Genomic DNA, 12,026 nt, shown 5'->3' on the forward strand with positions numbered 1-12,026 from the left:
TTGCAGACTGAAGAAATACTTGTGCCATAGTTTTATTTTTATCACAGACCTTTCTGTATTACAAAGTACAGTATGGTACATACCACAGCCATTCTGCTACTTGATGCCACTAGAGACATTATAAATAACATAAGCAATGGGCAGAATAGTGGCCCCAATACATTGAGCAGTGAGCTCCCATATTATATATAGTTCAGCACAAGAACAAGATGATGCGGCTATGACAACTCTGAGCCCTGAACCACCCATAAAGCTTGTCTTGGATCTTTCAATCTTGAACCATTTCAACATCCCCTATTCCTACGAGCATGAAGGCAACTATTGGATTTGGAACCAAGAAAAATAAAAACCAATTATGATCCTTGTCACAATATTTAACATTGGATGTGATGATCTCCTCTAGAAGACCAATCTAAAATAAGTGTACAAGATACATCCTTGAATGGGTTCCACAAAAATTATGTTATGAACCTTCACAGATATGCTACTTTTCCACCAGTCTCTTGTTATATATACTACAGCTGTGTTTGCCATATGAATGAATGTTCACACATTACGTAATCGCTTCTTTTTTAATCAAGATTGATGATACCAGCTTCCAGCTATTGTTATTCTTTTCTCTCATTTGTCTTCTTCTTTCCCCTTCCTCAAGAAGATTACAATTTCCACCTACCTACATAGAATGCAAGGAAAGCTTAGGCAACAAAATCATGCAATAGACGGGAGGAACTAAATCTTTCTTTTTGGTTCCCAGGATCCATGCAATTGTAATCTGCTATGTCAGTCCCCACAGAAGAAGTTGTTGCACTGTACATCTCATCCCCTCCTATGGCGATAAAATTGTGAGGTGACCTGCCAGACATGCGTAAGCCACCATCACAGTGCTGTAATCCTAATGTGAGTGACACTCCACTGCCACTCCCAAATCTCCCCAACTCTGCCATCTGGTAAGCAGCAGCTGCTGCCATAAATCTCCCACCACCATTCCTATCAGACTGAACTAGTGTATCCTGGAAAAGACTGCTACAATCATCTATACTGGATCTTGGTTCTCCACCCAACTTCATTACCCCGTGGTCAGTACCATCCCTCTCGCAAGCACCATCCTGAAGGCCTGCACCTGCTGCAGATCCAGACATTTCTATATCAGGGAAAACGTCAGACTTTGAATCTTGGATTTGTCCAGTATGGCAATCCTCAGTAGATGTGGACTTCACACTTTGCTGCAAATCTTCCCCCCTATCTTCAGAGACCTTATTATCATCCTTCACTGCCTTGGATGCATTTTCAGATGAAGAATTTGAGTCCATCTCAGTGTTACCAATTTCTTCTTTGTACATCTCCTCAACCATGGGCTTCCATAGTCGTACTCGGGCATTTATAAACCAGTTTGAGACCTAAGGCAAACAAGATATCAAATATCAGACACCATGAATACAGAATGAAGCAGATACCAACATTGTTTGTGAGGAAACCTTAGGCCCACTACTCGATTGGTCCACCCAAGGAATTTTCAACATAAGATCTTATTATCTAAATTACTGAATGGTGAATCCATTTTTTATACTTCACTGCATCATTGTTTGAAGACATTAATCACAAAATAACTTGCAGGTAGATTAGACTTTCATTGTTCTTATCTTTTACCTGGCTTCTGGTCAGGCCTGTCTGCCTAGCTAGCATGATTTTTTCAGCATCCTTGGGGTACCTGACCAAGATGAAAATGACAAAGTTAGGAGGAATTGATATCCAATATTTTATTGGATGCATCAGGACATTAGATGTCGTTTTCTTTTTGTTATTTTTAAAGGAATGTGTGGGTTGGTGGAGGAAAATAGATAGAGATATTTAGTGTTGTAGGATTTACGGATGAAGAAAATGCTCAAACAGCCATGCCCGAAGGATAGAAACAGAGCTTTCAGGTAAGCCCCTCTGTGGCCTCCAAGCATGTTGCTGCATCATGCCAAACTGCTGAAGAGCCCTCTGTTGCCTGAGCTGCTGGTCTACATAGCGGAGGCGTGATATTCCAACCCCCTTGCTATCTTGTTCTCCAAGGCTTGTACGGATTGCATGAATCTGGCCACTGATTGCATCACGCAAGCAGCGGAAGTGGCGGGAAATTGTTTGGAGGGCAAGTGCTGTATATGGTTTAGCAGCCCCAGACCCCGCAATCACATCAAAAGATGATACCACAATCTGCATCTGATGATGGTACTGTTTGTATCTTCTATCAACCTGCAATCAGAGCAATCAAGAATATAACCATAGCACCAAAAGGAATCACTCTATTTTCATTTTCACTAGGAATAACGTCTACAATTTAGTAATTTTATATCAACATTAAGAAATTTATATTGTTATAACTACATATCATCTAGCTCTAATAAAATGAACTGATTTTTACAATTACTTCATTATGGCTGTTTTATGTCAACGCAAATTTCAGCACAAAGTAAAATGTTAAGGAGAAAAGGTGAGACATTACAATCTTGGTTCATCTTGCTTCAGATTTTGCTTTGCTTTGTTTGTTTTGAGGAAGTAAAATGGTGTGGTCCCCGCTTTATATGGGAGAGATGGAGAACATAGAGGTAAACTTTGCATACTTCTGGGGATGCAAACCTTAGAACCCATGGAAATTTAAATGATGTGGTTCCAATATAAATTTTATTCCCTAGGGGTGTAAAAGGTGTTTGCAAAAATAAAAACAAGGAAAAAGTGAACTGGGTATCAAGTTTACACCTGGAATACTTTTTTGTCTGATTGGTAACATTAAAGTTTATTGATATATGGAAAAGATTTAGTTAAAGTACAAAGTGTACCAAACACTCCTCTTAATCTTCTACTAACCCCTTGCTTTGCTAGTGCATTGGCAGTGTTGGTTGATCTATGGACCCATGTAAATATTGCTTCAATCTCATGGTTAAGTGTCTTATCTCTCTCATCGTCTTCCTATAGTGTCACAAGCCATTTAAATTGTTTCAAAACCAGCTCAATACTACCTTTTGAGTCACCTTTCACAAAGATGTTTCTGTAATCAAGTATTTTTTTTTTTTTTGCCAATATCCCTCTAAGACAGCCAATAGCTCTGCTCTTGTAGAATCACCATGGCCAACAGGACCCAAGAACATAACCATTATGTTTCCTTTGCTATTTCTAAAAGCTCCACCTATACCAAACCTGCCTGGATTTTCTAAACAGCACCCATCAAAGTTTAATTTCATGAGATGAGGGGTTGGTTCACAAAATGCAGGCTAATGGTTGTCCTTGATGTTGACGTCAAAGCTGCTATCTGCCATCCCTGAAAAAAAATAGCCTACACTTGTCCACTTTTTGCACTTGAAACAAATGCAGCCTATTACAGTTTTGTAACTAATAAAAAATGTCATTCAGTTCAGTCACTTCAACCATTATCAAACAATTCCTTAGGCATCCCTGAAAAATATATATTTGTATGTCAATGTTTAGAGTTATTTTGGTTTCACCATCATCCAAGCCTTATCCCAACTATAAGGGGTTGGCTAGCCATTATGTTCTTTTTAAAGCCATATCCATTGTTAAATTATGAGTGCCTAAATCATTTCTTACTACTTCAACCCATGCCCTTTTGGTCTACCCCTAGCTCTTCTAGCTCCTTCAACTTGCAACAGATTGCTTCTTACAGGTGAGGTAAACATTGGGTAATGACCTTATTCATTTTGATCCAGTTACAGAGAGATTGATCTCTGTATGAAAATGTGTGTCAGAAGCATTTTTCCTGATTATCATTCCATACTGCTTGTTTAAGGATATGAAGAAATCCTACTAGCAGTTGCTTTTACTAATCACAGAGATCACAGAGGGATGACAAACAAGTGAAAATAATTTACAGTGCCTGTATTCAATGGTATGCAGCCTCTTAGCCTTACAATTCTCAGGAATAAATTACTTGGGAATGTCAAAGTTATAAAGACAACATTTTAGATATTTAAAGTCAAGCTTCTAAGGAATATTCATGTTCCAAGTCAGATCCACTTCTGCAGCCACAAAGAAAGACTAGTATCAAATACTAAAATCATGAAAGCTGATGAGCTTATCAGGCCACATGGATGTAAAGAAGATATTGTAGATATCTCCAAAACCACCAAAAATCTGTGTTCAATATGCAGCTTCATGTGGCTCAGAGATATTGAATTACATCAATCAACTCAAACTACATATTTACTTAATTAGATTTGCATGACAATATTGTGCTTATTGACAAAAGGTAAAATTCTTTCTGATCAAATGTCTTGCAGGCATCTCAAATTTGACAGAGCATTTCTTTCAATAGAATTACTACATCAAACATCTATGTATTGGTTATTGATCAAGCCATGGTCTTACTCCAAATGATAGAAATGACAAGTGTGGGTGAAGAAGATCTGGCACCGGCAATCAGTATTAGCAAGAGAGAGAAAGAGCACCAAAAGATTGTGGGTACTCCCAGGCATCCTTCTGGTTAAAGATCCATTTTAGAACCAAGATTCTAATGTTTTTCTATTACTAAAATCACATTAGGAGAGTTTCAAAGAAAAGAAAACTTTCTTTTGTGCAGTTTCAAAGAACTGTTCTTGCAATATAATTAATTGGTTGATCAATAATGTTCCCACTTCCAAGCTAGATTCTCCAAAGAGCTACTACTTCTTTCAGTAAAATTTCAGAAAAAATGTTGTTCAATTTTTGTCAAGCAACTTGCTCCATTGGAGCATCTGATCTGCAATCCCCCTAAAAGAGAAGAGAAAGCTCCTTGCTTTTTGTGTGCTTAATATCCCACAATAGAATGTCATGAATCTAAAACTTTACTTATCAACTAATGACACATATAGAAGTTTTGTGCATATCCATTCTCTTAAAAGCAGGGGCATGCATATGCATATAAACTTGTTGCTTTGCAAAATGTACTTGTTCTTTTTTGATGAGTGACAAGATGAAATAAATAATGCTTCAATTATTTTGCACCCTTCAGTCTTCCTACGGTAGAAACTGTTTGAATGCATTCGAAGGCAAAGATATTGTACATCGACTCAGTGTCAAAATAGTGAAAGTTAATAGCCACTGAATTAGGACAGTAAAATGAAGGTAGCAGACTGACCTCATCCAACATAGCCAAAAGCTTTGTCATTTTGTTCTGCAAATCCTGTCTTTCAGCAGGTGAAATCTCAGCAGAATTGGTAGATGATTCTTGAGGATTTGAAGGCATCCCATCTGTGGAAGGTAATGAAGTGCCGCCCTTTTGTTCCTCATAAGTATCTTTGGATCCCTTTAAACCCAAGTTTTGCTGTTTGTTGGAATCTGACTGTTTCAGAACACTACGGACGTTAACAACTTCATCAAGCAGTTGCTGTGCTGCCTTGAGGTATTTGGAGTTGGGAATGGTGCTTGGAAGACCTGACATTCCATAAGGATACGGATCAGAATGGATTAGTTTGGGGCCCATTGAGCATTGAAAGTTGTTCAATCCTTCTCTCTTCATAGCATCATGATTGCCCCCAAGAAAATCAGGTTGTAAGTATTCAGCATTTCTTGATTGTTTGCTTTGAGAGCTCTCCTCATCTCTACACGAGCTGGCCCCTCTGCCACCATCACCTGATATTGACTGATGAGAGCTCAAGAATGAACAGAGACCCTGGTTAGGATGCCTGTACTGGAAAGAAGGCATAGGATTGGCGCATGGAATCTGTGACCCAAGGCTGAGGGATAATCCCTGTCCCTTTAAGTTCTGTCCACCCTGTAAAATGCCTAGCTGCGTTCCTAGACCCATCTGAGAATCTTCACCAACAGAGCTACGAACCAGATCATCTGCCCCACTGTTTAACTGTTCACCAAGTGGCTGTACGTTTGTTGGACCACCCGATGGCTGTACGATTGACATCTCATTCCTCCCATCCCTCCATAGACCACAGTTTTGTTCCCCAAAATGAGAACCCAAAAAGTTTGATAGAATTCCTTGTTGTAATAGGGTGGACTCAGAAGTTCCCACAGATGAGAGTTCAACACAATTTTGCTGTGGCTGAGAATTTCCAGCCAAGGCATCTGTGTAGGACCTAGCAGAAGAAGCATAGTTCAGACACATCATGTTGCCAGGAAGAACCGGTGCATCAGGAAATGAAGTAGGCACAGAGTATAAGGTCGGCATAACTTCTCTTTGGTTGCTCGAACTGGGGAAATAAGTAGCCATCTTTCTTCTTCCTCAACGCCGGGAACCTCCGAGTCAAGTAACTGACGATGAAGGATAGACCATCACCAACCTGCTCTTGTGAAGAAATTATTGCACCAGGACCTGATGAGGACCAAGACAAGTATGATAACCTATTAACAACTCTCAGAAAAATGTTCACAACATTTAGAAAAAGAGATTGATATTTAATGCTTAAGTAGAACTGCCCACAGATTTCACACTAAAAATGAAGATAAAAAATATATATATAAGAGAGAAGAATGAAAAGGATAAGCAGCTAGGTGGATGGATGGACCTTCCCAAGCTCCCAATAATAAGGAAAATTATGAGACCCCAAGAAAACTGTTTATGGTATTTTCTTTTCTTCTTCTCCTTGTCTAAAGGATACCTAGGTCTCTGGCAGAAAGGAGTGTTACAGGGTATAGAAATACTGAAGGAAAACCTTCCTGATACAACCCAAAACCGCTTATATCAACAGATGAGGAAACAGAGAGCGTAACAAAATCCTCCAGAACCTACTTCCCCATCAAGTTCAACAGAAACTAAAAATATAAACAAATATATAAAAATAACAGTCAATAATCCCCACAACCTCAAGCAGAGTATGATCCAGAAGAAACCCAGAAACCAAATACCCAGATTCTAAATACTCCCGAGGGACAAACTTAAACCCAGAGAACAGGGGCACAAACACAAAAATATAAATATATAAAAATCAAAACCTGTACATTAGCACAATATTTTTTCCGTCTTCCACCATCATCGTGTCGTTCATGCATTAAAAGCCACATCAGAAGAACAAAGAAAGCAGGGATCTTTCTTCTCGTAAACGATGAAACACAAAGCCAAGAAATAAAAAAAAAGTCACCTGAAAACCCGAGACGGATGTGTCTGTCGTGGGGAGCAGCAAAGCTCAAAACAACACCAAATTGGAGACAACGCAATCCCGAGATTCAAAACAACAAACCCTTTTCATCGAACAAATATAACAATTAAAAAACCACAATTTGAAAGATAAAACACAGAATTCCAAAGAACAGACAACATGTTTCCTTTCAAAAACTACAAGTTGATGTTCTCTCTCTTTAATCTCCCTTTTCTAAATTCATATATTCTCCATCCACCATTCGATCTTTTCCACGTGAGACATGCCACACTCTCCCCTTACAATAAAAATTTCTCTCAGAAACCAAACACCCACAAATCAACACTTTTTCTCCCTCTTACCCATTGTTGTAGTTGATGTGTTCAATCCCTAACCACCAGTTGGTAGACCTAAACCTCTCTTAAACCCATCTATCTGTCGCTTCTCTCTTCTTCAACCTCTCTACCTCTCTGTCTGTCCCTCTCATCCCCAACCATGGGAAGATCTGCACTGCCACCATATAATTGTTTAATACCCAGATGATATAAACTATTGCTAATAATTGAGGCTTGGATAATAATCAAGTAATTAGCTACTGAATTAATTGTTACTCCACTTGAGTCAGCTGCTTCCTTTGGGTGATTTGGGTAATGACGTCCTCAAAGAAACTTCCAAAAAAGGAATGGGTAAAATGGTAATTAGACTCTAAAGAGAAAGAGAAGAAACTAAAGAGGTATATATCTTGTTTAATGATAAGTTGCATCGCCTGATATGCTTATATCTTACGAAAATGACCTAGTCATCCACCATCAGATTGTTACGAGATAGTGATTAGACAGTGGACCACCTTACAAGTACACATTTCATGCCACCGTTGCTTCTCTTGACCTAACATGACCTGATCAAACAATGACGGCCAAGAGCTGGAATCTTCTGCCAATAAAACATGTTCCAACCCTCTACCAACTTGATTTAATACCATACATCTTACTATGAGATTGAGACCCACCATAAAAGTGGGACTGGCCATATCTGAAATATATGGAGTGAGATCATGTTGGTAGAGAATTGGAACATATTTTGTTGGCACGATTAATTTTCTTTATTTATTTCTTTAATTTAATATGGTTTTGCTTACAAGCTAAAACAAATTGCAACTTGCAACTTGGTAGGTGTTAGCTAAAAGCCTAGGCCCCTGTTTGGAAGTGTTTTATTTCAAGTAATTATTAAAAAATACTTATTTTAGGCTAAGACCACACGAATAAGTTCTTATGCGTTGAAAAATAAACCTGAATAATTACTTTTCTAGGAAATAAACCCATTTTGATAAGTTCAAAGTTTTGGCTTTTTTCAAATGCTTTTTCATCTAAACTGTCTTGATTTGCGGTGTAGTTTTCAAAATGCTTATACAACTCCTATTTGAAAAAAAAATAAAAACACTTATTTATCTAGATGGTATTTGGTATTAATGTAGCGTTTGGAAGAAACAGTGCCAGCTTAGCATTGGAGATGCATTTAACAAAAAAACACCTAAAAGGTTATTTGGTTGAACCGTTTATTTCTATTGAAAATCGTATACACTGTTTATTAAAAAAATACTAATCTCAATGTTTTTCATTTTCAAAACCAATTTTTTACTGTTTAGCTTATGGCATCTATTGGCGCTGAAGTATAAAAAAATCGTACAAAACGTTTAAAACAGATTTTGTCTCGTTTTTTAAAATAAAATCATACAAAACGTTTATCTTATAAACATTTGATACCAAACAACCTCTTATAATAACTACTCCCAACCAGGACTAAACAATTAAACAAACACCCGCGGGCCGCTGCTGCGCTGCATCTGCAGATGTGAACTCGCATGCTTCACCTTTCACAAGATAGTGGTATTTTAGGTAATAAATAAAAGGTCGTTGTGGTGTTATAGTAAATTTACAGTGGTTTAAGAAATTGGAGAAGAGGGAGGAATACTACGTGTCTACAATACTACCCTGACGCGGGATCTTTATGTTAACAGGCTTTGCAGGAGAGTTCAGAGGTGGGGATGCGAGAAAGCCACACGATTTAAAATCAACGGCGGAATTTGATTGATGAGATACGTGGCTTTGGGGGTGAAAACCCAAAAATACTCGACGCGTGGCCCTATTGTTTTTCTGACATCCTCTGATTCTGATTGATGGTTTTTTTTCTTGGCAAAAGATGATTGATTGAAGTTCGATCTTACAATCATTATCCTCCGATTAAAATAATCAATGAGTCAGATATCGGATTCCTGGGATAATGCTATAAATATTTATTTTAATAACAATCAAACAATGTAAGGCAATATGCCCCATCCCCGTCTGTAGACCTTCCCCGCTCCATTCCTTGTGTCGGGGCGGGGCACCCACTTTCCATTGCGGACGGGGGGAATGTCCGAATTTTTTCTGCTTTATGAGACATTAATTTAATTGTTAGTATTTTATTAATGGAATTATAAGAATTTGAAAATATTTTAGGAATTGAGTTATGACAATTTAAGAGTATTTTAAGAATTGAATTATAATAATTTAAGGATGTTTTAGAAAGTGAATTATAGGATCATAGAATTTTAAGTATTTAGAAAAAATTTAGAGATATTTTAAAAATAAATATTAAATTTAGAGATATTTTATCAATTTACCATCAGGTTTGAAGAATTATATACAAATCCCTGATCTATTTCTGATTTGGAGCAAAAATATTTTCTTTGCCTCCACCCTATTCCCATTTAAGAACGGAAAAAACTCTCCTCATTCAAGGCAAGGTGAGGTGGGCCCCTGAGTTTACAAGGAAATTTGCCATCCCTACTTCCCTAAGCAATAAAGCATAAAATTTGGTTTACCATATGGGGTGGATTGGAGCTAACCGAATCGAATTTGAACTTGGTTAGTGAAAAAAAATATATATATATTGAGGTTTAAGTTTGATTCGAATTAGAGATGTAAGCTTATATCTAACTCGATTAAAGTTCATAAGTTTTGAATTGGTTTGACTCTTGATTAGGTTTGTGAAACAAGTTTTATTGGGTTCAAGTTCGTGATTAAGCCAACATGTCCACCCCTAGTACACCATGCATAAAATATTTTGGATGTGTGGTAAACGATGAACTTGCAAGGTGCAAGAAAACAAGTATCATATACCAAAATGTAATATTTAATTTTTGGGGAAATTTCAGATTCCCCACCTCATATATAATTTTTATTTGCATAGTTTTTTTGGTAGGAATATGTTTGTATAATTAGAAGTTGGAGAATGTGATAGTGTCAAAAAGATGTACAGTGTACTATATCATAGGGAGACCGGATCTTCTCACACCGAATTCATATGCACATCCTACAATGCATTGGAAACATCTCCCGTATTTATATATTATTATTCACGGAAGATGTTCTCAATACAGGGTAAATGTGCCTGTGAAGCGCCCCTGTGTGAGGAGCAGATCCCGTCCATATCATAGGTGGTGGTTTTTGAAAATAAAATTTATGAGATAAGATAAATTATAGATTTCTCTTAATTTTTATATGGTTCAGCTAATAAATAGATCGGGCTGGGATGAATTGGGTATACTGCGTACAAATACAAGGTAGCCTGTGTGATCTCTCATTGCCCTCAATAAGGAATTCTAAAGCATAGGATTTGTGTTTTTTATGATGAAAAAAAACACAAAAAAAAAAAAAATCTTTTTGAAAGGAGAATGGATGTAACTCATTATGCATTGCCTCTATGGCTCTATCTCAACTTAAACGACCTCTCTACTCTGTCTTGGAAATATCACTATTGGTTGGACAAGATTTTATCTCTCAAATGCTCATCTACCATTTTTTGTATATGTTTTCCAAGGAATTTGAATAGGGCTGCCCAACTCCATGTTCTTTTATCAGTAAAATGTGGATGCCTATGGTAAATGATTTTTTTTTTTTGTTATACTTGGGTAAATAAGGGTCCATTTGATTCACAGTTGGAAGTAGAATCGGAACCAAAATTCTTTAGAATTGGAATTGGGATGGTCTATTCCTATAGTCTGGTTGGTTCAGACAGGAATGAGAATAAAAACTGGAATCGATAGGAATGAGATTTCATTCCCAAGGGAGGGACAAGGAATGGCCATTCCCTCAAATGGGGGAATACCGTTCCAGTGGGAGTGAGAATGGGATTCCAATTCCACCCAACCAAACAGTTGGAATCGAAATATCCCATTCCGATTCTGATTCCATTTGAAATAACCCATTTCGATTCCGATTCCAGACCCCTATTCTCCCAAACCAAACAGAGCCTAATTTTCCCGTACAAGGGGTAAATTGTTTAACTTAGGGTCTATTTGGAAGGAATACAGATACAAATATGTAAGGTGCAAAACCTTATATTTTGTATTATTTTGAAAAGAGTATAAATACAAATATGTACAGTGCAAATACATATAAAATAATGCAAAACATAAGGTTTTGCACTCTACAAATTTGTATTTGTATTCATTCCAAACTGAGCCTTATATTTGAAAGTCTACATTACAAATGTATACAAAATAATACAAAATAAAAGATATTGCACTCTATATGTTTGGATTTGTATTCCTTCCAAAAGGCTCAATTTGAAAAGAATACAAATACAAGTTTATAGAGTGCAAAAAAAAAAAAAAAACATAGAGACAAATGTACTTAAATAAGTGTTTCTTGATAAGTAACCAAATGTAGAACAAAAAAAGCCTGAATTAAATTTGGTTGCCATCACGATTGAGGGGTTATGGGCATGAGGATGGGGTACCCCGTTGTGTAGACCCTCCAATGGGTGGTTCTGATGCTGGAGTAATTGTTCTGGTCCAATCCAATAAAGAGGACAACATACACATTAAAGGCCCTGTACATTGTGGTTGGAGAGTTTCAGTAATTGATTAATGCCACTACAACAACTACTTGCAGCATTTTTGCTATGTGGCAATTGTCCTTT

The 12,026-nt window shown here is 37.2% G+C and overlaps 1 protein-coding gene across 3 annotated transcripts; it reads right to left on the minus strand.

The window, feature by feature from the left end:
• Window positions 1–7,595, minus strand: LOC104610562 (BEL1-like homeodomain protein 6). 3 transcript variants are annotated; one of them, XM_010277236.3, is made up of 5 exons: window positions 7,065–7,595; window positions 5,111–6,298; window positions 1,868–2,235; window positions 1,648–1,708; window positions 1–1,397 (listed from the first exon to the last, which is right to left on the minus strand). In XM_010277236.3, exons 2-5 carry the CDS (start codon window positions 6,194–6,196, stop codon window positions 696–698), a joined length of 2,217 nt encoding a protein of 738 aa, XP_010275538.1. In that variant the 5' UTR covers window positions 6,197–6,298; window positions 7,065–7,595; the 3' UTR covers window positions 1–695. The 3 variants fall into 3 exon arrangements, with proteins under 3 accessions (XP_010275538.1, XP_010275539.1, XP_010275540.1); XM_010277237.3 differs by lacking the exon at window positions 7,065–7,595 and adding an exon at window positions 6,925–6,946; XM_010277238.3 differs by lacking the exon at window positions 7,065–7,595 and adding an exon at window positions 6,492–6,854.
• Window positions 7,596–12,026: the final 4,431 nt, after the last annotated feature.

This window comes from Nelumbo nucifera, chromosome 1, assembly GCF_055504915.1.
Source record: "Nelumbo nucifera cultivar China Antique chromosome 1, China Antique-T2T, whole genome shotgun sequence".
NCBI classification, from domain to species: Eukaryota; Viridiplantae; Streptophyta; class Magnoliopsida; order Proteales; family Nelumbonaceae; genus Nelumbo; species Nelumbo nucifera.

What these genes read in the sequence shown, in the direction of transcription:
- LOC104610562 (XM_010277236.3), bottom strand. Translation starts at nt 6,196, where the DNA reads ATGGCTACTTATTTCCCCAGTTCGAGCAACCAAAGAGAAGTTATGCCG. An exon ending in TTTTGGCTATGTTGGATGAG is followed by an intron (nt 2,236 to 5,110) that starts GTCAGTCTGCTA and finishes CTCTGATTGCAG; the next exon opens with GTTGATAGAAGATACAAACA. An exon ending in TTTGAGCATTTTCTTCATCC is followed by an intron (nt 1,709 to 1,867) that starts GTAAATCCTACA and finishes CATCTTGGTCAG; the next exon opens with GTACCCCAAGGATGCTGAAA.